The sequence below is a fragment of the Ptiloglossa arizonensis genome, chromosome 1 (assembly GCF_051014685.1).
Source record: "Ptiloglossa arizonensis isolate GNS036 chromosome 1, iyPtiAriz1_principal, whole genome shotgun sequence".
NCBI classification, from domain to species: Eukaryota; Metazoa; Arthropoda; class Insecta; order Hymenoptera; family Colletidae; genus Ptiloglossa; species Ptiloglossa arizonensis.
In genome coordinates this window covers 30,769,033-30,794,614 of record NC_135048.1, presented here as the reverse complement: position 1 = coordinate 30,794,614, position 25,582 = coordinate 30,769,033, and the positions used below count along the sequence as shown (strand labels likewise).

General features: G+C 41.9%; 4 protein-coding genes across 8 annotated transcripts; 2 read left to right on the top strand and 2 right to left on the bottom strand.

Annotated features, from left to right (window-relative positions):
* Positions 1 to 2,869: 2,869 nt before the first annotated feature.
* Positions 2,870 to 18,303, bottom strand: LOC143150195 (uncharacterized). 2 transcript variants are annotated; one of them, XM_076318283.1, is made up of 5 exons: positions 18,089 to 18,303; positions 10,552 to 10,712; positions 10,102 to 10,262; positions 5,361 to 5,529; positions 2,870 to 3,152 (listed from the first exon to the last, which is right to left on the bottom strand). In XM_076318283.1, exons 2-5 carry the CDS (start codon positions 10,710 to 10,712, stop codon positions 2,963 to 2,965), a joined length of 681 nt encoding a protein of 226 aa, XP_076174398.1. In that variant the 5' UTR covers positions 18,089 to 18,303; the 3' UTR covers positions 2,870 to 2,962. The 2 variants fall into 2 exon arrangements, with proteins under 2 accessions (XP_076174398.1, XP_076174406.1); XM_076318291.1 differs by having other exon boundaries at positions 18,099 to 18,303.
* Positions 11,673 to 15,445, top strand: LOC143150203 (uncharacterized). 2 transcript variants are annotated; one of them, XM_076318304.1, is made up of 2 exons: positions 11,673 to 11,901; positions 13,345 to 15,445. In XM_076318304.1, exons 1-2 carry the CDS (start codon positions 11,889 to 11,891, stop codon positions 13,665 to 13,667), a joined length of 336 nt encoding a protein of 111 aa, XP_076174419.1. In that variant the 5' UTR covers positions 11,673 to 11,888; the 3' UTR covers positions 13,668 to 15,445. The 2 variants fall into 2 exon arrangements, 1 of the variants encoding a protein (XP_076174419.1); XR_012992993.1 differs by lacking the exon at positions 11,673 to 11,901 and adding an exon at positions 13,079 to 13,187.
* Positions 18,304 to 18,668: 365 nt separating the features above from the next.
* On the bottom strand, positions 18,669 to 22,832 carry Nopp140 (nucleolar and coiled-body phosphoprotein 1). Of its 3 annotated transcripts, XM_076309078.1 has the most exons (5): positions 22,650 to 22,832; positions 20,694 to 22,358; positions 20,531 to 20,614; positions 19,900 to 20,339; positions 19,677 to 19,814 (listed from the first exon to the last, which is right to left on the bottom strand). In XM_076309078.1, the coding sequence occupies exons 1-4, from the start codon at positions 22,824 to 22,826 to the stop codon at positions 19,920 to 19,922; spliced, it is 2,346 nt and encodes a 781-aa protein (XP_076165193.1). In that variant the 5' UTR covers positions 22,827 to 22,832; the 3' UTR covers positions 19,677 to 19,814; positions 19,900 to 19,919. The 3 variants fall into 3 exon arrangements, with proteins under 3 accessions (XP_076165209.1, XP_076165193.1, XP_076165202.1); XM_076309094.1 differs by lacking the exon at positions 19,900 to 20,339 and having other exon boundaries at positions 18,669 to 19,814; XM_076309087.1 differs by lacking the exon at positions 20,531 to 20,614.
* A 129-nt stretch (positions 22,833 to 22,961) lies between these two features.
* Positions 22,962 to 24,340, top strand: Mad2 (mitotic arrest deficient 2). The gene is made up of 3 exons (XM_076309107.1): positions 22,962 to 23,357; positions 23,460 to 23,822; positions 23,928 to 24,340. Exons 1-3 carry the CDS (start codon positions 23,285 to 23,287, stop codon positions 24,125 to 24,127), a joined length of 636 nt encoding a protein of 211 aa, XP_076165222.1. The 5' UTR covers positions 22,962 to 23,284; the 3' UTR covers positions 24,128 to 24,340.
* The last annotated feature ends 1,242 nt before the right edge of the window (positions 24,341 to 25,582 follow it).

Sequence of the window (25,582 nt, the reverse complement as noted above, 5' to 3'; positions counted from 1 at the left end):
TTGTTACCTGCTGAAACTAGGACCCAAGGTACATATTTATACGCGTTTGTGAAACTCTGATAAAGTCTTATTGACTTCGAAGGATGTCCAGTGGTATTGGGAAATGTTCTAGCTAATGGAAATTCGTTTAAAGATACAAATTCATTTATACAATACATCGTAATCTAATAATAAATTATAAATACATGCTTGCATATTACAACTATAGATACAAAGGATGACATGCGGTAAGGAAGTATCGTTTGTCGCGCGCGCTTCACGTAAAGCCGCGTTCCCGCGTCTGCGACGTGAGACCACACGCGACATCTGTCGAGTGCAGCTTGAACGTGGTTCTGCGCATTGCGCACTGCGCACACAGGAACGTGGCTTAATACTCCGGCCCGTTTCTCCATTTATCACTTTCCCATACGGCACTGGCACAGAACGTTCACGTGCGAATTTGCGTTTCTCTTGGTTATGGTTGATCCGCGAACTGTCGACAAAATCGTTGTACGTTGAATCAACGGCTGCTTTAATAATATTAATAACGACATCCGGTAGAGGATTAAAGATAAATAATCACTGTCGATTCAACGTACAAGAACAGCAGACGTGCGCGCAGACATTTCGTCGATATTTAAATTTCAATCGACCGGTTGGGCGTTCAATCGAGGATCGAACGCATCATAGATCGTTGGTAGGATGGTCGATAGCGACGTAAACGGTTGTCCTTGATAAGTGGCGCGGCACGAACGAGCGACGACTCAGCGCCTCTTTTGGGCGCCGAGCACGGATCTCGTCTATGAAATAACCAAGTGAAGTAAATCGAGGTGAAGGGTCCCGCAACGCGGCTAACGGTACATTATACTCATCGGAATTCATGGTACGGTCCATTCGTACCGCGACTGCACGTCCATCCTGTTTGTCGGTACAATTCCGACAGCGAGCTTCCAGAGTCCGGTTCCGAGAAGCATAAACGGGCCAGTGGCGTGTCCCGCGTGGTGACTCGAACAAGAGAACGAGAACGATCTTTCCTCTGTTGTTCCATATTCCCACCTCGACGAGAATCATGATTCACAGCATTTACCGTTGTGGGATTATCTTTTACGTAATTATAAATATTAAATAATCGTCGCCTTGTGAAGTATTCTCGGAGAAGGATAACGCGCGCACCATGTGGGTACGTTCCGCAAAGAATTAAGAAAACATGACGCGCATCGATTGGTGCGTTCCGTAAAGAATTATTCGAGAAACCTATGGACGCGCACCATGCGGAGCATTCCGCAAAAAATCACTAAGAAAAAAATAATACGCGCAACATATGATGCGTTCAGATACGACGCGCATTGTGACGCGTTCCGCAATAGCTCAAGATGTTACAGTTGCGCCATACGGTGTGTTCCGCAGTTACGGGACGAACGATGAGACCGGAGTACCTGATTCGAACCTGTACACACTAACGATGGGACTATTCTTTTTCTCGATGCTTAATACTCGAGAATGAGCGTGCTGTAAATGTGAACGGTCAATAACGAAAGCCATCAAAGGGAGGACGAATAGAATAACGAAGACTGGAACGATTGTGCAAGCGACAGAGGAATCGTAGAACGTATTAACGTTTCCAGCTGGGCTTGCAGTCCGGTCGATGCGAATGATATAACTTTACGACGCCTCTGAAAAGAATAACTCGCCCGATGCTTCCCGTGGCACGCTGTTACGAGGCGGCCTCTACCACCTGCTCGAAACCGGCTCGCGAGGCAGGTCTAGCGAACTCGATCGAATTCCGAGACCGGATTCCACGAAACGACCGACGTTTCTCCGATACAGTACGTTTTTTTTACGCTGCAATAACATCTTCCCGGTTCTTTTCGGCACTACCGGCTCGAACAAACGAGAGAACGACGATGGACGTACGCGTCGCAGTCCGGACCGTAATGCGCGCCAAATCGGTCAATTTCTTTTTCTCTCTCTCTCTCTCTCTCTCTCTTTCACACACACTCGAAACGGTAGCTTTCGCGCTGCAAAATTGAACAGCACATGGATCAACGAATTTCGATCCAACGAACATGCAACATCGCGCGGGGTTACAGATCGTGGCTAACCAGTTCCCTGGATGGTAGGCGTCATTGTCGAGACGTTGAATACAGCGATGCCCGGATAACCGAAATCAAATCAGGTCCTCCGCGTTTCAATTATTCGATGAAGAACAATTTCCTACTCGCAACTAAAAAGCGACGAGGCACGTGTCCACAGGAACGACTCGTTGTCGATATGAGAGAAAATTCGAATTTTTTTTTCGTTGTACCCTCGCGGGAGTATCGTCAACGATTCGGCGAGATTCTCCCGATGAGAACGAGCCCAAACACGACCCAATTCGGACCGCATCGTATTGCACGATTTTCGAAAATTTTTTGAAAAATTTTCAATCGCGTGTAATCAAAAGTGGTCGGAAGTGGGTCGTGTTTGGACTCGTTTTCATCGGGTGGATCTCGCCGATTCGTCGAGAATGTCCACGCGGCGATAGGACGATAAATAAAAACACTTCTGAACGAAATTCAATGGGAACAGTTTCGGGTGCACGACGATTGCTGCAGTCTCGTTGCATCGACACCCGTTCCTCGGGAGATGTTTTTTTTTTCAGGCAAAGACCGTGCCGGGACAAGCTTGGGAAGTCGAGATCGGTCCAAGGTAAAAGCGGCTCCACCTTCCGTTCGCGGTAAGGAAAGCAAACGATCTCGCGAGAAGAAAAAATCGTCCATTTTCTCGATCTCTCCCGAGAAATCATTTCGTAGCGACTTGAACACTGGTCTCTCTCGACGGTCGTCGGGCTGGCTCCGTCAAAGAGGTTACTAGGTCCCGCGGCGAGGTTGTCCCGTGCTCTCGGGGGTTCACCTTCCAACGATTCGTCGCGTGGACGCGGCTATCGAGCGATCCTGTTTGCCTTTACGCTCGATATGCTCGCCGGCACGAGTTCGATGAACGTTTAAAAGCTCGGCACGGCCGGTGGGTCCGACGAGGCGCTTGCCGAATTCCTTGGCTTGCAAACGCAACCGCTCTCGACCAGAACGTAATCTTGACCGGTCAAGGTCACCGGGCCGAGCGGAATCACCAGAAACAGATACGGCACGTACGTCTGTGTGCACTCTCCGTGGACCACGTCGCACTCTTTCGATCTGAAACAACGTGGAAACAACGAAACAATGTCTTTGTATACGTCGAGTCTTCCTCTTGAATATCGATACGATCGAAAAGAAATGGAAATTTTTCATTTTCGAGCAATAGCAACGAATCGCTGACGTTGAGAAATAATTGTATCTTTGTCAAACAATGTCTTTGTATCTATCGAGTCTTCCCCTTATGTATTAATACAATCGAAAAGAAATGGAAATTTTTCATTTTCGAGTAATGGCAACGGATCGGTGACGTTGAGAAATAATTGTATCTTTGTCAAACAATATCTTTGTATCCATCGAGTCTTTCCCTTATGTATCAATACGATCGAAAAGAAATGGAAATTTTTTATTTTCGAGCAATAGCAACGGATCGATGACATTGAGAAATAATTGCATCTTTCTTTTCGTGTCCACGAAATTGCGTACGAATAATCGAGGGAAAATTTTACGATTTTCGCGTTACCCCCACCAATGAACCTTACTTGGTGAATTTATTTAGAGATATTTCTTTTTCGTAGATACTTCGCCAAAATTCGTGGTACGAATAAAGTCGGGAAGATTCTACGGCTCCAGATGCGACGATGATACGAAATAAGAGAATTGCACGGGAAACTTCGATCTTGAGAAAAATGCATTTGAAAATCGTTTCACCGCGCACGCGCTTAAGCGATGACTAGCGATACTAATTCCGCTGCAGGTGTGTAAAGCGTCTTCCACACACCTCGAGAACGCATTAGTAGGTAATTATTGATGTCTGCGGTGAAATCCGTAACGCCAGTCACCGTTTAGGCGCAGGCGCACTAGATCGATTTTCAAATGCATTTTTCTTGGTAACGAGGCCTCCGATACAATTTTCTTATTCTTTATTTTTGTCTTATTTCAAGTCATAGAATCTTCTCGACATCATTCATATCACAAAATTTTGGTCCACGATGGATATATACAGTTATGTGCACGTATACCAGATTTATTTTCAAATGTACTCTTCACGTAAACGAAGCCTCTATACAATTTTGTTATTATTTATTTTTGTCTTATTTCAAGTTATAAAATCTCTTCTATATTATTTATACCACGAAATTTTGGTCCAGGATGTATATACATATAGTTAGGCTTAGTATATACATATAGATACACTTATTATATAAGATTTATTTTCAAATGTATTTTTCACGCAAACAAAGCCTCTAATGCAATTTTCTTATTTTTTATTTTCGTTTTATTTCGAGCCATAGAATCTTTCTCATTTTATCTTCGGCACGAATTTTGGTCCACGGTGTATATTTGACCTACGTGTTATACGTTTCGTCTTAACAATACGACAATAATGTCGTTTCGATCGCGGAATAATCGCGACGCGCATCGTGCCTCGATAATCGCGCGCTCAAAACTGTGGCCCGAAAAACCGCTCAAATGTAGGCTCGTCCCCACGGTCACGAACGCGTTTGTAGACCCGTTCGTCCCACTGTGCCAGATTCGAATCGACGCGACCACCCGCTGGATAGGCCTCGATGAATTTCGAATTTGTATCGCGTCGCTCGTGTTCACGGATCACGACTCAACGTGCTAAGAAAGTAACAGTGGATAGGGATCGAAACTTGCGTGTCTCGATGCGCGAGCGAGTTTCGAAACGGCGATGTTAACCTATTTATGCCTTACGTTACACATACTACAGTCCCCACTTTAAAACATATTCGCATCTATTAATAGAAAATTTTCTTTCGTAGAAAGTACCGCGCTTATATGTACAGGGTGTCTTAAGTGATTAAGTAATCATTTATATTTTCTAAATTATAGTTTCGTTCCACGTTATTATTGAACTTTAATCAAATTTATTATTTTAGCTATTACTTAAACGACAGTTGGTGAAGATTCTAAGAAATTATGTATTCGTAAGTTTAATTAAATCTGGATTAGGTCAATTGTTTATATTTTGAAGGTGATAATTTTTTTCCGTATTATTATCGAACTTTAACCAAATTTATTATTTTAGCTATGACTTAAACGACAGTTGGTGGAGATTCTAAGAAATTATGTATTCGTAAGTTTCATTGGATCTGGGTTAGGTCAATTGTTTATATTTTGAAGATGATAGTTTCCTTCCATATTATTATCGAACTTTAACCAAATTTATTATTTTAGCTATTACTTAAACAACAGTTGGTGAAGATTCTAAGAAATTATATATTCGTAACTTTAATTACTTACTCGCAGACCTCGAACACGACCTGTTGCAACAGATCGGGAAATTTTTGCACAATCGTCACCGGTTGGCCACTGGTTAAACTGACCCCGTACATAGGCGCGGTGGTGTTGTACCTCGTTTTGCATAATCTGGCCGGCGAACCACAGGTTTCTCCCGGGGTAAATGCTCGTCCTGCGAACAAAAGTATCGTTCCCTGTATGTAGGCAATTTTCCGGCATATGTATCGGGAGGAGACGCTGTTACACAGGGTGGTCGCGTTTGAAACGATTCACATCGAAAGTCTTCGATAAATCGAACCAATAACGAATATTTTCAATATTTATTACAATTTATTAGAATTTATTTTCGTGGAGGTCGTTTGAAGGTCAACGTACGGTATCGTAGAATTCTTGTATATTTCGTTACTAATGAAAAAGTAATTTATTTTATTAATAAAAAAGAATCTTGAAAAATTATCGACTCGTTTTTTCGTAACGTCAAAATTGACTGAAATATTCAGGATCCTCGCGATAATTGGAGCACCGTGTATATATCTTTCCAGACAAGCCACACTTCCGTCTAGGCTAATATGCTAATTTTTCCTTCACTCTCCATTGTAATTATTTTCTACTTGCACCGAAGGATGTCCGTTGGTCGAAACGAATGAATAATAAATAAATCCTAACAGTACCGATGACCTGAAAGCTGACACGCGCCGAGTTTTCATCCAGATAAAATGCTCGGAATAGCGAATAAATCGGCTCTCGTTCCGTTATTTCTACGATAGAAAATTACGATCCGAATTCTACAGTCAAATTATTTCTCGAGTTGATCGAGAGCTGAACCGAGTAACTGTTCGATCGAACGAACACCAGTGAGCGAATCCCTGTACGGCAGGCGTGTCGAACACGAGGCTTCACGGGACGTACACTTGACCTTTTTATAATGAGTATTATTATTTACTCGGAGGCGCTGATCTATCAATCGACCGCGAGGAAAATTGAATCGTCGCGGTTCAGCGTACAAGTACGGTAAAAGCTTACTTAAAGTACAATTCTCGACACAGAAAGTATTCTTCGAGATATTTTTCATTCGATGTATTTACGTTCTGTGCTTGTTTCAGTGGAAATTTTTTACTTTTCAACCCTACGACCAAAACGGTATCTCTACTGCCCTCTATATGGTAGCAAGATGTGAAAATAAAATTCACACGTCTGCTGTGTATAATTATCATTCGTTATTCCACTGAAAAATCGGTGTCTAAAATATTTTTAACTGGTGAAACATCAACTGCCCTCTATATGGTAGCAAGATCTGAAAATAAAATTCACACGTATGCTGTGTATAATTTTCATTCATTATTCCACTAAAAAATCGGTCTCTAAAATATTTTTGACTGGTGAAACATCAACTGCCCGCTACACGGTAGCAAGATCTCAAAATGAGATTATTGGCATACATCCTACGTATCCCATTCGTGTTCTTCGTTTCGAATAAAATTCAGTCGATTCTTGGCCCCCGGAAGAGCGCTCGCAAAAAATGACGCAACGTTTCAGGGACGCTCGGATAAAGATCGTTCGTGTGTTCCAAGACCAACATCTTGGAAAGAATAATTCCGAGCACGAACGAGGAGAATCGGGTGACTCGTTCGCGAGATCGGCGCCCTTTCTTCGGAATTCCGTCGGCTCGTGTGTTCGAAACGACGAGTGGGTCGCCGGCGGGTCCCGTTATGAGCAGAACGGAGCGATAACTGTATTGGCCGGATAACACGGTGCCTTATTACCATTCCCCTGCATCAACGGAGCCATTATACAAAGGACGGGGCGAATCGATGCCGGTGTGATCGGGAAATTGATTTTTCCGCGGATAACGAACACACTGGGTAGTCGCGAAACATCGTAGACAGCGTCCCTAATCGGACAAGGAACACGCGCGGCGGGTGTTGTGGTCGTTTCGAACCAGGTTTTCGTGTCATAAGGACAGCCGGCGTGATTCAAGGCTGCGAGGTGCCGGTACATCGCGTAACCGGTTGTTCCGATTTTTGTAGATTTTCGAGCGCGTCGTGCGTGAACGCGCTCGCGAACGAATAACTCGTGCGAATCGGCCGGGCACCGTTCTGTTCGCGAATCGGCATTGAAATCCTCGAGGAGGAACCCCTCGCGATGTTTTACGGAACGAGTGGATCTCACGGGTAGCGATGGGTACGATACCGAATCGATACTAATATGTAAAGTATCAATTAGTATTGAATAGTGTTAAACACGTATCGAGTGGAAACTGTACCCTTCGATGCTTCTGTAAATGTAGCGAGACATATTTTATACTTTGCAGGTAGCGATGGTTACGATACCAGTTTGTAAATTATAAATTAGTATCGAATAGTGTTAAACGTGTATCGAACGGAAATTGTAGTATTCGATGCTTCTGTAAAAGTAGCGAGACATATTTTATACTTTGACGGTAGCGATGGTTACGATACCAGTTTGTAAATTATCAATTAGTATCGAATAGTGTTAAACACGTATCGAGTGGAAACTGTAGCATTCGATACTTCTGTAAAGACAGCGAGACATATTTGTTACTTTGACGATAGCGATGGTTACGATACCAGTTTGTAAATTATCAATTAGTATCGAATAGTGTTAAACGCGTATCTAGTGGAAACTGAAGCATTCGATGCTTTTGTAAAAGTAGCGAGACACATTTGATACTTTGCAGGTAGCGATGGTTACGATACCAGTTTGTAAAGTATCAATTAGTATCGAATAGTGTTAAACACGTATCGAGTGGAAACTGAAGCATTCGATGCTTCTGTAAAAGTAGCGAAACACATTTTATACTTTGACGGTAGCGATGGTTACGATACCAGTCTATAAATTATTACCTAGTATCTAATAGGGTTTAACGCGTATCAAACGGAATCTGTGCCCCTTTGATATTTTTGCGAAAGTATCGGAACGCAGTCGATACTCTTTAGGTAGCGATAGGAACGATACAAGTAACGGCCCAATGACGAGGATCGTGTCAAATCTTCGTGCGATTATCGTAAGAATCGAGAAACGACGCTATTATCTGGATATTCAACGAGAAGAGATCACATTGTGTTACTATCTTCTCTACCTTTTCCATTTACACAAAAAATCTCCATAAATAAATAAAAGAACGTGTCAATCCTTTCGAATAAGTATCGACACTGCTCGTGCGGAAGATATTTTCACCCGTTGAGCTTCCACGTTCGTCGAACGCCTATAGGCGTTCACCGCACGCGACTCACTGCTCGATTTCCAACGATCCGATTAAACGTTCCTCTGCGTTAACCGTGTACGTAAACGCGGAAGAAACGAACGCGATACGTAATTTTTAAATCGAGGGAAGCATAACGGAAGAAAGTGTACGATGGGGGAGATCACGAGGTCGGTTACTTAACACGAGTATAACGTGCACGTTATCTTCGTCGTTAAATACATCGTACACCATCTAGCGCTCCACGCCGGCACGAAGCGTGATAATTTTCGTTTTTCCATTCGAGTCGGTGAAGCTTCATTGAGATCGGCGCGTAACACTTCGCGCGGTTCCCTCGTTAACGTTGAAGCAACGGTATCGCCGTGAAACATTCGCACGGGCTGCGAATCCGCGGGAAACTACTTTTTTATGCGTGCACGGATTCTCGGGGAAGGTTCGCGCGGGAAACGGCGCGGCGCGCGCAGCGGCGGCTGCTGAATGTGTTTGCATATTACCGGGCACGGTACAATAACCTCGTAAAGCGCCCGTGAACGCTCATCGTTCCGATAATACCGCGCCGGGAGCGACCGTGATAATTATGAATTAATGGACGCCTCGTCGCGGGCGTCCGCGTGTTGAAGATTCTGCTCGGGCCGTGGCAGCGGTACGCGGGACAAATAAATTACGGTGGTTCGACGAGGATGTAGGTTATGGCCGGTTGGTAATTATTCGCGATTCCGGCAACCGGCTCGACCACTGTTGCGTCGCTATACAACAGGGACAAGTTCGTCTTCCGCGTGTTTCCAGGCGAGCCGCGATCGCGATCGACTATTCCCTGGCCAAAATAGGAGAACGTCGCGACGGTTTAGAAACCGCGAGGATTCCACAAAAAGAACCGTTATCGTTGTTTATTCGTATCCACGGTGTTCGAGTATTTCACGTACGCGTGCAACGGATGGTCACGTTGCTACCGTGAGGAGAATAAATAGGTCAACGATGTTATCACAGCACCGAGTATGTACATTTATCCGTATGTTCGTCGTTGTACTTTCGCGAGTGTTCTCAACGAATCGGGGAGGTTCTCCCGATGAAAATGAGTACAAACACGACTCGGTTCGGATTATTTTTGATCGCGCGCAAAAAAAAATAATTCGAAAATCGTTCGAATTTGTCGTTATTGAAAATTGTCCGAACGGGGCCGTGTTTGGGCTCGTTTTCATCGGGAGAGTCTCGCGGATACAACGACGATACATTCGCGAAGATACGAAGGAGGGTGTAGAAGATGAAAATCGATACCCCGCTTTGACGGTCCCAATTTTGTCGCTCGAAAGCGGGATTATTGTACATAGAAATCCAAGATCGTTTTCTTATTAGTGTTTACGAAACTAAAGCCGTGGATTAAGCCAAGGTTGAGTTAAATTCTCTTATTAGATCCTGCGAGCAGTACATTGTATCCAAATACTTCGTCACGCGCGTGACAAAGTATTTAGGTAGAAAAAGGGACTTTGTTGCTCGTTAGAAATGTTTTCACGAGAAACTTACCGGTTCGAGAGTTCTCCGCGATCGAGTAGCCCCCGTGAACGGCCTTGTAATTGTACAGAAGCGCGTGGCTCGTCAGTTGGGGATCGATTGTTCGTGGCTGATGAGACCTCGCTGTTCGGCTGCCCGCCCACAGGTTCTTGTAACTCCTCGATATCGCGGCTCTACGACAGTCGATTCGTTTATCGTAACTATATCCTGAACGAATCAGAGAGAGAGAGAGAAAGAGAGATAGATAGATAGATAGATAGATAGATAGATAGATAGATAGATAGATAGATAGATAGATAGATAGATAGATAGATAGATAGATAGATAGATAGATAGATAGATAGATAGATAGATAGATAGATAGATAGATAGATAGATATATAGATAGATAGATAGATAGAGAGAGAGAGAGAAACGACCCTCTCAAATTTCAGCGTACACCCTTGCAAAGAGTACACTTACGACGGATATTGCATGTTATTTGGACCTATGCAGTCCGCTGGGTCGGTGAGTGCATCGCCCCACACGTACTTCAAGCCCAGACCGCTTCCCTCGCATTTTTTGGCTCCGTACACGTGGCCGCACGTCGTGATAACGAGAATCAGGCCGAGGTACCTGGACATCTGAAATTACAACGGAAACACCCGAATGAAGTAAAAAAATTCGGACGTCGGTTCGCTCCATTTTTCGATTTTCTAACCCGTTTGAAAGTACCCCAAGTGAACCGTTACTTTTTTTCTATCAATTATGAATACGTTGTAGAAGATAACTGTAGCGGTATTTAGGATACATAAATACCAAAGAACGTAATTCACAAAGACTTCTTTTAATCGGTTAAGATCGAACTATGTACAGTACACACATGGAAAGATTACATCTGGAGTTACGACTGGTTATATTTCTTCAAGAATCTATTTTTCGTTACTTTTTTCTATCAATTATGAATATGTTGTAGAAGATAACTGTAACGATATTTAAGATACATAAATACCAAAGAACGTAATTCATAATAGATCGGACTATGTACAGTATGCGCGCGGAAAGATTGCATCCGGAGTTACGACCGGTCCAATTTCTTCAGTAATTATTTCAAGCACAAAAAGAATGATCGTATACACATCCAGTACAATTCCTAGGTGGCTCCTGCAACGAATAGGATTCGTCATCGTTCCAGACGCAATTTTCTCACGCGCGTACTGTAGAACTGCATTATGCAAGAGAGCTATCCACGGGAAGCTGCTGTACGCGGAAATGTACGTGTACGTAAATATTAAATATCGAGGCGGGGATTACAATGTAGAGGCTGTTCTAAAATAACGAAAGCCGAGAGATCGACGTAGTTTCTTTCGAATATTGCGTGAACGTGGACCGAATACACCGCGACTGGGACAACCTGTACACCGTGAAAGGATCGTTTGCACGTATCGGGGGAGCCCCTTCGAAGATGCGTATTAATGAGAAACTAATTACGCCTGGGAGCACGAGCGCCGTGGTCTCATGAATAAAACAATCGCATCTGGTTACGGACTGGGATCACGGTTACGAGGGAACACGTTGTCGCAGTGACGGTGGAAGGTGCCAGTGAGCGCGCGTGGTCTTGGAACTCGAGAGTTCGCACGAGGTCAAGAGCAAAAGTAAATGACACCTGGGCTGTGTGACTCGCCGCGTAAAAATTCACCGATCTATTTTTACTACCTCGTGCGCGCCGGCCTCAGAAAAACTAGCCCGTGACCACCGTGAGCGCGTAGGCGAGCTTCGACTTCCGATTGGCGGGACACGGTCGAGCGCGCAAGTACTCTATGAATATTAAACGTACGAGAACAAAGAAAAATCTCACTCTACGTTCTCGATTGATTTTTTCGCGTAAATTTACATACTTTCCACTCGTGCGCTTCCATCGATTCGGTGACACACTTTACACTGAAAAATCGTATTTTACGTAACACCGAATTCGAGGATTGCGGAAAAATTTGGTCGTAGAGAAGTATTCCGGTAAATAAATTTTAATGAAAGTGTGAGAAATTTTACAAATTTTATTTCAATTTGTAGAATTTTCCAAATCTTAGTTGGAGGATTGCGAAAAAATTTGGTCGTCGAGAAGTAACTGAGTAAATTAATTTTACGAAACGTAGTAGAACTTTGCAAATTTAATTTTAATTTGTAACATTTTACAAATTTAAATTCGACGGTTGCGCAACAGTTTGAACGTCGAGAAGTACCCGAATAAATAAATTCTACAAAATGTAGTAAAATTTTGCAAATTTAATTTTAATTAAAAAATTTGGTCGTCGAGAAGTAACCGAATAAATAAATTTGACAAAACGTAGTAAAATTTTGCAAATTTAATTTCAATTAAAAAATTTGGTCGTCGAGAAGTAACCGAATAAATAAATTTTACAAAACGTAGTAAAATTTTGCAAATTTAATTTTAATTAAAAAATTTGGTCGTCTAGAAGTACCCGAATAAATAAATTTTTCAAATCTTACTTCAGGAATTACCCAAAAATTTGGTCATCGAGAAGTACCTGAGTAAATAAATTTTATAAAATTTTCCAAATATTAATTCTAAGGTTATGTAAAAATTTTCTCGTCGAGAAGTACCTGAGTAAATAAATTTTATACAATTTTCCAAATCTTAATTCTAGGGTTACGTAAAAATTCGGTGGTCGAGAAGTGCCCGAGTAAATAAATTGTACATAAATTGTAACAAAGCGGGGTAAAATGTTTCAAATTCGAGGGTCACGCGAAAAATTCGTTCGCGGACAATCCCCCGAGTAAATAAATTGTACAAAGCGCGGTTGTACAAAAGATCGTTCGAAAGCACTCGTTTCTCGGCTCGTGTCCCGTTTCTCCGGCGCGGTTCTAGAATTGCACGCTTCCAGTGTTTCCATCGGAATTTTCAAGGTTACTTATTTTCGGTAACGATACTCGGAACACCGAGCCGTGGAACCGTGTGCGAAACACCGAGAGTTCTACTCGAACGATCGACCACGAGTCCACCGTTATCGTTTCCTTCGGCCCGCGAGTTCACGTAGGTTCCGTTTCACGGAACGCTGACACGCAGGCATCTCCCCGACACGTCGCGGAGAACCGAGCGAGTAAGCATCCTTTTTTTTTCCCTTTCGTGCCACCCGAGGTATGAAGAGGCGCCGTGGCGAGGCGCGAGAGTGACGGTGCCCCGAACGCGATCGAAGACGTTAATTAGCCGCGGCGTAATCGATATCGATACCCATTTATAGAGTTCGGGGTTTCTAGGTTGCCGGAGCCCGCTGGAACTTCCGTTACGCGCGTTCGTCGTTCGATCGGACACGAGTGAAAGCAACGCGACCAACCGCTCCGATGTCTTCCAATACGTGAATTTTTACCAGGGAATATCGTTTCTGGCCTCGGCTGGAAACAGGTGGAAGGGAATCGACGTCGATGGAAAATCGCGACCTACGACGAAGACGATGAATCGCGCGTGGGAAAAGGAAAGGAAGGAAATCGTTAATGGACGGCACTCAAGACTGGTCATTGGCCGTGGCCGGTGTCGCGTATCCGTTTCTTCAGGAAGTCTTCACCGCTGTTCTCGGCGTTGATTCTCGTTACCGATCCGTCGGAAACGATTTATTTCGTTTCGTTCGTTCGCGGACGAGAATCATCGCGAGGAAGAAATTTAGATCGCAGCAACGAATATATATCAGGTTGTTCGGAAAGTCGTTTTGCTTTTTTGGTGTGAATGAAACACGATTTTTTTAGAGGGTACAAACATTTTATTCAATTATATATTCTCCATTTTGGAAAACGAAACGACTCTCCGAACAACCGGATGCAATGAATAGATGTTCGAACGATGGCGGGAGAGGCCACGCGTGGGTCCGTACTGACCCGTGATTGGACCTCGCGCGAACATTAATAAGAATTCTATTACTTTATCGTGCCTTTTTTAATTCCTAAGGAATGCTGTATAAACGTTATACGTGTAAAAGTAAAAATTATATATATGTGTGAATGTTAAAGTCTCTCTGGGTCCGAAAAGACCCGAGTGTGGTAAAACGAAGGTTAACCTTCAAATGCACCTGATTGCGGAGTTACGTGTATTTTTCATTTATATACTAGTTTGGCGAGAATAATTTTACCGCTTGGTTGAAAATAAAAAAGTAGAATGCGATACCCTCGGTCGGTTATTCGCGATGTTGCTCTTTTCTTTCAAATACGACTAACCTTCAATCTGATAAACCTTACTGACTACTGAATCTGTTGCTTACCTACTGTTTCGTTTCTATATATTTTTCTCTATCTTGATTCACTTCCCCAATCGATATCCAACTCGTTGGATATAATAGGTAAAACAATTTTCAATTTTATTTGACTTAACTTTTCAACAAAACCTTGCATTCATGAGTTATACATAGATGACGATGTGGGTCAGTAACTTGTATAATTTTGCATTATATTTCACCTTTGAACGTATATACTTAAAATTTTGACTACCAAAGTGTTATTACCAGTTACTAAACAAATAATAAGAATAATAATATATAAAAATCGAACGTAGTGACGAACAAGAATTCGCTTAATATTTATCACCGAGCGACGAATCCTCACCGCTGTAATTACATACTTTGATAATGGAATTGCGCGTAAAATTCGCGAAAATTGAACTGTAATTTCATACATTGTAAAATGAAACACAAACCACCGTAAAAAGAAAGAGGCTACGAATTGTTAGGAACATTGTATCGGAGTACACCTTGACCTCAACGTTGGACCGTTCTCCGTCGCGCGATTCGCCTTTTCCAGTCTCCTTTCGCCGTGATTTTCGCACGCGAGTCACGCCGCGTCGGCGCGAACGCGTTTAGAGCGAGACGGACACGACACGGCGTGTAATTGCCGGTAGATATCGATCGCACAATAAAGACGTACGGATAAATATCTACGGGGCATCCTGCGTCTCCCGAGCGATTGCATAACGGCGATCTGGAGGCGAACAGCGGACGAGTAGACGAGATCCAGCGTGCGTGTGAGAATCGCTTGAACTTGACGAGATCGAGGTGAGCCTGTACACAGGGGCCTCGTGAGTAATTACAGGATCGGTATGAACGATTGTTTCGCGACTTCTCACGTCGCTGGAGAGTGCTCCGTTTCCCAAGCAGCCGTGCCAACGAGTACTGTTAATATGCTAACGAACACGACACGCTGAAACAATTAACAGGATACCTTTGACGCGGGGGCAATGCTTTCCTAACTGGAGCTGCGAAAAAGCTTCTTCAAGGACGAAACTGGTGGAACGCGTGGAACTTGGGTTTTCGGTGAGAGAGAGAGAGAGAGAGACGGAGCAACGGCAAGTGAGTGTCGCATTATGTGCACGCGTATAGTAGACGAGCTATTGATGGAAGTTTCTAGGGAGCGAATAGATGTTAGCCTTTTGATGTTACGTATGTGTATGGATGTCTAATGGTTGGTACGTATGTGTGCTATGGATGCATAAACGTGTTTGTACAAAGTAATGTTAAATAGAGTTAAGTAAAATTATGTAAAGTTATGTAAAGTTAAGTAAAGTTAAGAAAAGTAAACTAAACTAAAGTAAAGTGAAGTAAAGTTAAGTAAAGTTAAGTAAAGTTAAGTAAAGTTAAGTAAAGTTAAGTAAAGTTAAGTAAAATTAAGTAAAATTAAGTAAAGTTAAGTAAAGTTAAGTAAAGTTAAGTAAAGTTAAGTAAAGTTAAGTAAAGTTAAGTAAAGTTAAGTAAAGTTAAGTAAAGTTAAGTAAAGTTAAGTAAAATTAAGAAAAATTAAGTGAAGTAAAGTAATGTAAAATAAAGAAAAGTAGAGTAATGTAAAATAAAGTAAAGTAAAGTAATGCAAAATAAAGTGAAGTAAAGTAATGTAAAATAAAGAAAAGTAGAGTAATGTAAAATAAAGTGAAGTAAAGTAATGTAAAATAAAGAAAAGTAAAGTAATGTAAAATAAAGCAAAGTAAAGTAATGTAAAATAAAGTAAAGTAAAGTAATATAAACTAAAGTAAAGTAATGTAAAATAAAGTTAACTAAAATAATGTAAAATAATGCAAAGTAAAGTAAATTATTCACAAAGATGTGACACAAACAGTACAGTGTCCCACGCATACACAACACATTCGTTGAAAGCGTGAATCAGATCAGGGAGATGCTATGACTCGAAATGAAACAAAAATAAAAAACATAAAAATTGCATCGTAGGCTAGATTTTCCAGAAAAAAAATATATAAAGATCGATCTACTACGCGCGTGCCTAATCGATGACTGGCGTTACTGATTTAATTACGGACGGTCATTGAGATTGTTTTTTGTACAGGATACATGTAGGATACACGTCAGGCGCTGTTCACTATCGATACTTATCTATTAACGGTGGATGGAAGATACTTGTACGTCTACAATGGAATTCGTAACGTACTAGGTCGATTTTCGGGTATATTTTCCCCGAAGACGAAGTCTCCGATACAATTTTCTTATTTTTATCTTATTTCAAGCCACATATCCTCCTTGATTTTATTCGTGCCCTTGACCCATGGTGTACACGTACCTAATCGTCATATTTTTAATTATTCACCGTACGAATCGCTCACGACGGAACTTTCGAGATACGATTAAAAGTAGAACGAGGTGCTGTTCGGGCATAATTTCATTGGATAAACCGTCGCCAATCCAGTGGCTGGAATGACGATTCCGTTGCATCTGAGCGGTAAAAAATCGCGCGCGCATGCGGGAGAATACTGTAATCCTCTATAGAGAATTATCCCCGCGTGGTAGACATTTACGAAATTCATTTCTGCCTCCGAGGTAGGCTCAACGAACCGTAAGAAACTGGTAGAAAGAACTCGAGAAAAAAGTGTATTTCCGGAAGTCGAGGAGCGGATTCCACTGTGGACCATGAACGAGTCGCGGCGGCCGATTCTAACGGTAAAGATGAATCGTCCAAAACGTTCTTTCCTCTCGCGGCGGTCGCTCTTTATCGGTCGTACGTTTATTCATCCTTGTCCCCGATAACGGTACAGCCATTTCGGTGCTTCGTTTCATGAATAAATTATTCTAACTGTCAGCGCCTTCTACGGAATTCCTTTCGCTCGGACATTACCTCCGGAGTGATTTCCTCGTCGAAGACACGTCAACGACTTTTCCACCCACGATCCAGTGCCGGTCAAGGGCGAACGTTGCCGAATATTAACCCTTTCGAAGTCTAGTACCCGTCCCGTGCGGGATTTCGGGAGTCCGATTCACCGAGCACACTCGGCGAACGCGCGCGGGGCGTTCACCGCACGCGGTGGACCGAACGAGCGACAATATAAACGTAAAACGCAAAAACCGTTGAATTGTACGTTTATAATCGCAATACCGAACCAACGAAGTTGAGAAGACTTTTCTCAGAAGCTGTTGCGAGCAATATAATTTTAACGATCACAAAACCTAAGAACGAACGATATCGTTCGGTGAACGAGGGGAACAAACGGAAACGATCGGAACGTAATTTCGCGTCGGGTATACCCGTAAAGCCAGTCCAAGCGGGATACCTGAACGTTTTGCCCTGGATAATAACCCTTCGAAGAATCTCACCGACTATGCCCCTCGAACTTGGTTACGATCATTTTTTAAATGCTTCGCTTCACCCTCGGTACACGTTCGAAAGCTTACCAATCAACGATCACGATTTTATCGACTTCGAAGTTTTGGTACGTGCAACTTATCGCGTCGACGCACGTGGGCGCTCGTTCGTCGACGGTTGCAAATTTCACGATAATTACTTTCTGCGTCGGACGAGCGCGACTGGAATTTTTAATTGCTGAGCCAACCGCTTGGGACGCGGGGGAGTTTATTTTCGTTTAAATCTCCCGATTCCGGCGCATACATAATTTATTCCACAATAGAAAGAGACCAAGTTAGAGAATATAATTTCGTAAACGATCGAACGTTACTTCCCCCACCCTTTGAGCTTTACGGCGTTGCCGTAAGTTGTTACAGAGACGCGCTTTTGTAAGACTCACCGTCACTCACCGTGAGGAAGATCGACTCTAACACTGGCGCGTCTGAAACCTTTTCTCGGCCGGTTCGACGATGCTGCGATCGACTACGCGTTGCATTAATCGATCGAAAGGTTCGGTGAGTTGAGAGGAACAGGATCAAAATCGAGGGCACACGAGTCTCTTAAACACTGTTCATGTCACTACACCGGATGTCGTGGGGTCGAACACCTCCTCCGTCCTCACAGGTGGATGTCCAGAGGTTGACTGTAGAATCGTAAGTAACCGCTCTCTGTGCTCCGTAGGAGGCGGGGAGGAGGAGGGGATGGGACGAGGAATATCGGCCCCTATTCCGCCACGAAATCGTTTTTTCTCTTGTTGGAGAAAAAGTCAAACGAAAGAGGGTAACCACGGAACGTCCCTCCCTCCTCTTTTTTCCCCTCCGAAGTTTCGACGCCTTTGCTCGAATCCAGACCGTTGGACACCTTTTTCACTGAAAATGTTACAATTTCAAAAATAGAATATGGTACGCAGATTGCTATTAATAAAGTAGGATTTAACGACACGGAGAGGAAGAGGGATGGTTGAAAGAATAAGACCACCGTTAGGATTATATTATCTTTATACTTGTTCTTCAGTGATATCGTACAAAGTGAAGATATCGTATGTATTATTTTAAAATTAACGACGAAGGAATATAACAGATTTTTCACTTCGTGTTAACGAAATTACTCGCATCGGAGGCTATTATTTACTTATTACTTTTTTTTTTTTTAAATACAGAGTTATGTGCGACCAACTCTAAAAACAGATTGTTTCGTGTGTCGAATGCGGCGCGTACACATTCTTTCACGCAGTCACTTGTAATTCGAATTTAAATGTCGATTCGATAAATTCAACGGTTTTCGAATATGGAACTAATCAAAAGTCGCTGAATTTCTGGAACCGTAGTAACAATTACAAATAGTCAAGACGTTTCTTTCATACCGAGACCAAGCACCGAATATCGAGAATATATTTGTAGAAAAGCTTTCCACAACGGACCCAACGACTGAAAATAATAATTAATTTAGCGATATACTTTTTGCGAGCTTCAATGATTACAGGTTTGAAAGATATCCGTTAAACTTCCTATTCATTTTAGGAACGTATTGATTTTACGAAGTATGTCACATATTGCAATAAACAACGTTCATTTAGTTTATAATACAAGTAGCCATTCGATATTGAAGTAGCTTTCGCAAGTTATACTTCTCGTATTAAAATAAGTGATAGTGTGCTAGACTTTTGACGTAGACATGAAAAACGCAGTCTTACAGACACTAAATGTTAAAGCAATCGTGATCGTCACTTAATGGAAAACTGTCGGACTACATATGCAACGAGTAACCAATAAGAACGAAGATCGATTTTGACGTATGCAATTTCACGTTAATTGAATGGAAAGTACATCAACGTGATGTCCTGAAACATCGTAACAGATTGCTTATCCCACCAAGGAAAGCTTGTGGGATCATGATCATTTCTATATTTTACTTAACTAAAATATCGGCTAATATTAAAACATTTACATATACATTTTACACTCGCTTACTTAGTCGTCAAACTTAATGGAATTGACGCTAGTATCTATTTGACCGCCGCGGTAGCTACCACGTTTTTTCTTCGTCTTTTCGTGACGAAACGACTTTCCTCTCGTATGTTTCAGGTCTTGATTCGCTTTCTCTCCCCAAGAGCCACGTGCGCCTCTCTGTTGAAAAAAATTATACCTTAACTTACCACACTAACGATTCTTTAGATATCTCGACTACTCTAAGCCAATTTTACCCCCTCACCTTTATACATATTCTTATCATCAATCGTCAAACGTAATTTTTTTGTTTTGTGGGGGCGCGCTATCAAAAGATTTATTTCTCTCAAAACCGCCTCTGCCGCCTCTGAATCCTCCCCGACCACCACCCCTTTCTCCATCTTTGTTACCCCATGACTTTCTAAATCCGTCCGATTTACCTCCCTCGTTATCGTTTCCAGCCCATGATCTTCTATTGTCAAACCCTCCTCTACCACGACCACCTCTATCTCCACCGCGACCACCTCTATCACCGAAACCACGACCACCCCTGAACCCACCACGACCACCTCTATCGCCAAAACCACGACCACCTCTATCACCGAAACCGCGACCGCCCCTAAAACCTCCACGACCACCTCTATCGCCACCAAATCCACCCCTTCCTCCATGTCTCTTAAAACCACCCTCTTCTTGATCGTCCTCCTAGAACAAAAGAGAAACTCAGGTCAACCGCCGTTTTCTACAAAATGTATTGTACACGAATAACTTTTCGGATCGTGTCTCCTAAAGAAACGTTCACGAGAAAAGGGTCGGTGAATGCACGGAAACACGGTCTCAAGCTTTTTATGAAACGGCGAGTGACCTGTGCTTCTTGGATGTTTCCAAGCATTTACCTTTGCTTCAAAAGAATTGTTAGCCAATTTGGGATCCAATTCTACTTGCTCGTCTCTTACACGACGGAACGGAGTATTGTTTTGCTGTTGAACACAGTAAAATTTAATAAATGGAAATATTTTTTCTTTTCTGAGCAGATGAATTGTATCGAACAAGATATACCTTTTCACCATTGAAGCTGTTGCTCGCCTTCACAAAGTTCCCGTAATTGTTTTTATGGATTTTCACGGGCTTCTCTTCGTTTTCCTCCTCCTCACCTTGTTGTTCTATTTCTTTGTGTTTCCTTTTTTCAGCTTTGCCTGGCGTTTTTTGTTGGGATGGTTTCTTCTCTTCCTCGGAGTCGCTTTCCTCCGAATCAGAATCTTTTTTAGCTGCTACCGACTTAGCGGGAGTTTTAACAATTGGTGTTGCTTTTGGCTTTTCATCCTCTGACGAGTCCGATTCAGAATCTTCACTGGATGATTTTTTCTTGGTGTTTGCCTTTGTGAGTGCTTTCCCAGGTGTAAGTGCAGCTGCTTTGGTTGGCTTTTCATCTTCAGAATCATCAGAGTCTTCGGAACTAGAGGATGTTTCTTTTTTTGCTACTGGTTTTGCAACTGTTGATTTTGCTACAGGTTTTGCAGCTGGTTTCTCATCTTCGTCAGAATCATCGGAATCGTCACTGGAAGATGCTGCCTTTTTAACTTCGACAGGTTTAGCTGGTGTGACTAATTTAGCAGAAGTAGATTTTGTAGCCGGAGTTTCATCTTCGCTACTATCGTCGCTCGAAGACTCTTCCTTCTTAGCAGGAGCTTTTTTTGTAACTGCTGGTGTCAAAGGAGCAGACTTTTTAGCCGGGGGTGCACCTTCTTCGCTACTATCGTCGCTGGAAGAAGATTCTTCCTTCTTCGTAGGAATTTTTTTTGCTACTGCTGGTGTTGGAGGAGCAGATTTTTTCTTTGGAATTTCCTCGCTACTTTCCTCGCTGGACGATGATTCCTCCTTTGCAACGGTTTGCTTTGCTACTGTAGCTTTACCTTGTTTTCCAGGTTTTACAGTTTCCTTCTTTTGTTTAACAGATTTTTCTAATTTTTTCTTATCCGGAACAGCTTTTGGAGTTTGTTTCGCGGTAAGTATCTTTTTCGAAGTATCGTCGCTAGAAGATTCTTCCGAAGAGTCATTGGAATCTTCGCTTGTTTCCTTTTTCATTGCTGGTGCTTTCACAGCAGATGCAGCAAGTATTGGTTTTTTCAGTATCGGTTTCACTGGACTTTCATCCGCGCTACTGTCGTCGCTCGAAGATTGTTTTTTACTAGGCGTAACTTTTGCTTGAGGCTTTGCAACTGCTTTTGCATTTACTTTATTAGTTACACTTGCTTTAGGTGGATCTTCATTATCTGAATCGGAATCATCATCGTCCGAAGATTCCTGTTTTTTAGATGCTTGAGTTACTTTAGGCATAGATGTTGCTTTTGGTTGTACTTTTGGTGCCTCTTCCTCTTCTTCCGAAGAACTATCATCATCCGAGCTTTCTTTTTTCTTTACAGGCGGTGCTTTAGACGGTGTTCTAACATTAGGCTTGACCTTTGCTGCTACTTTTGGTGTTGGTTTTTCATCCTCGCTCGAAGTATCTTCGGAAGATTCCTGTTGCTTAGCATTCATCACAGCATTGACCGGAGTTTTTCCATTTACTTGCGGAACTTTATTCGGTGTTTCATCTTCGCTCTCTGAACTTGATTCTGAACTACTGTCCTTAACTTGCGCTTTTATATTCAATTTCTTGGGAGAAGTTTTTTGAAAATATTGAAGCACTTCTTGTATCGTTGGCGCTCCTTTCGGTAGCGCGGGCTGAAAAAAAATAAACGAACGTGAACGAAGCTCCTACTACTTTTACCAATAATTTGATATTTATCGATTCAAGGAATCTACCGGCAAATTAATATTAATCTACAGTCGCAAAAGAAATGAAAAATCGTGGCAGACAAGTTTTATTTCAAGAGAAATACGAGATATAAGATAATGAAAATATTTCGCCCACGTGGTATAACGGAATGGCGGCACTTCTTGCGCCGCATGGGCATCGGCAACACGAAAATCGATCATCAAGTGTATGTGTGTAAAATCTGTCCATAATCTTACCGCCTTTGTTTTCTTCTGAAAAACCTTTGCCAAGGACGCGTCTTTTTTTAATAAATATTCGTACACAAGAGCAGAAACACTCAGTTCTTCAACGGATGCCATGATGGACGCGTGTACAACGATATTGGAAATTGGCCACAATTGGATGAACGACACCTCTAAACTGCTCGCCCTCATGCGACAGCGCTGCGATCGGGCACAAGTCGCATAGAACTTAGATGGCTCACTCATCTACAGTTACATATTTGTTACTTGTGGAACACTCAGTTGCAAAACAATTTTAAGCGAGTCCCATATTTAAATGCATTTTATTTGCACAAGCATATATTTAAAAATTTGTGTCGATCCGTTGATAGATACTTAGTATAACGTTCACATTTACGACACAAAATTTTCAGCACGATTTTATTTACACTCTATGAATTCTTGTCAAGCGTTCATTTGTTCTATGCACTTTCGAAAAGTCGATGAAAACTGTCAAAGTACTTTGTGATTGGTGAAATATCGGTCAGTGGGCAGTGCATTGGACGTTTTAAAAATGATAAACTGGCGTCTGTTATAATCCATGAAGTGTAACATTTTTCTATGAAAATTTAGTTTGTTTAATCGTGTTTCGGAGTAATCGTTTGTAAATAATGACGGAGACGCAACAGAAAGCGAAATGTATCACACTGAAAGGTTCGGCAGCGTTAGTCAAGGAATATCTTCGTAAGTTCATTGATCATTTAGTATTTTATTCTAACGTATTTACAACGGTTGGTTGGTACCTTAGTGGGAATCATTTTTCCACGGATTGTTTTTCTGTTTCAGTTTATGGCGTGAACAGTATTTTATATCAAAGAGGTATTTATCCACCAGAAACGTTCGAACCTGTCGAACATTTTGGCTTGTTCGTTTTAATGTCGACCGATGCAAAGATTAAGGGATTCTTGGATACGGTGCTCGGTCAAATTCAAGAATGGCTCGTTCAGCGAAAAGTACAAAAAATAACGCTTGTTATAACAAATGTGAATACAAAAGAAGTTTTAGAAAAGTGGGATTTCAAGGTCGATTACGAAGGTCAAACCTCTAATGGATTGAACGACAGTACAAATAAGGCTTTACCAGATGTAGGATCAAAAGACACAAAGATTATACAAAAGGAGATTCGAGAAGTAATACGTCAGATAACAGGTGAGCTTCTATGCTCCAAATTTAGTATTCTTTTTGTTATATCTTTCTAGCCTGTAGAAAATTATTAAAATTATAAAAATTTTGTTTCGCTTTTTTGTGTTTTAGGTACAGTGAGTTTTCTTCCATTATTAGATTGTTTATGTTCGTTCGATATTTTGACTTATACTGCACCTGACTGTGGTATACCAAAGGAATGGGATGAAACGCAACCCGTTTTCATTGCCAATAGTCAAGAAGTACAGTTAAGATCATTTTCAACTTCTATTCATAAGATGGAGACCATAGTTAGCTATAAAAACATTTAGAATTGCGACAATTTGCGAATTTACGGTTGCTGAATTGTACATATGAAGCATATGTTAATTCCAACATTCTTAGCAATATTTAACGTTAAGGCTGTTATTTAAGTTTTACTGTGAAAATCGTCACGCCATATCGGTGAACATACTATTTTTAAGAATTTGCATGTATCGATATTATTATTGTCTGAGAAGAATTTTATAAGAATATATTTTTTGATATTACATCGATAGTTATTGTATAGGGAAGCCTGTGATTCCAATAGTTCTCTTCTAATAGCTCTCTTCCAATAGCTCTCTTCCAATAGTTCTGTTCCAAGAGTATTCTCCTATTAGTTCTGACAAATCCAACAATTCCGGTGCAGTATTTTTCATTTTCTTTGCGTACATTGCTTCCCAATCCTGTTATTCCACCTACTTAAGTGTCGTTAGGAAAGTGAAGAACAAACCAGAATCTTGGCAGATTTTATTAAAACATAATTGACTATTACACTTAACACAGGAATTATATTATTTTACTTGGCAAAGCATGAGAGATACGACTAGAATAAAATATTCTTCGTGTTCGACGCAACGTCATATACCAAAATCGCAAGTAACGTCGTTAGCATTACATAAACGTTCTCATGTGTGTGTACGTGTGCGTGTATATGTATGTATGTATCTATGTATGTAAGTATGTATGTATGCGTGTACGGTCGCTCCAAATTTCACGAATAACTCGCACGTATCTCTTCCACGATGTCGGTGCACACGGTAATGACGCGAATCACGAAACAAACATGAATCCCGATATTGAAACGTAGAATCGAAATGAAAGAATTCTCGCGAAGGAGCACGTACACGTCGACTATAGGCAATCTCTTTAATGTATATAAGTAGTAACTCGCGACGGATTCGAGGTATCCATTCGGTGCGCGGTCTGAAACGAAAACTCGATACAAATCTCGGCGCCCTTACGTAACCTATTTTCGTCGTTTTTTCTTTCATTCAATTTCTTTTCTTTTCTTTTTTTTCTCTTTTTTTCGTTTTATGCTCGCGCTCTCGAATAAATTGGTACTGGTCGTGATTTCTCATCCCCGGCACCTATTGTACCCCGTTATCGTTCTCGAACGGTTAATCGAAGACCATTTGTGTTAGGAAACATCAAAAAGCGGCTTATGCTTTCGTTACGTTACAACTGCCAGCGTTCGTTCAACCCCGTACGACAATTTTCGCTATTAAGTTCCAGTTAACGTACTTCGTGCTGCTAGAGTTTAGCCATTACGATCCACAAGTGCACCTCGTTTCGCTATTAAGACTATTTCGTCGAACCTGCAATCGTTCACGCGTCGTACGAAAACGAATCGTTCGGTCGGCCCTCTCTTTTTCTCTCTGTCTCTTTCTCGCAGTGTCTCGAACTAACATTTACTCGACTTTCGTGAACAAGGCAAACTTGCTTCCGCGGTGTCGTCGCACCGA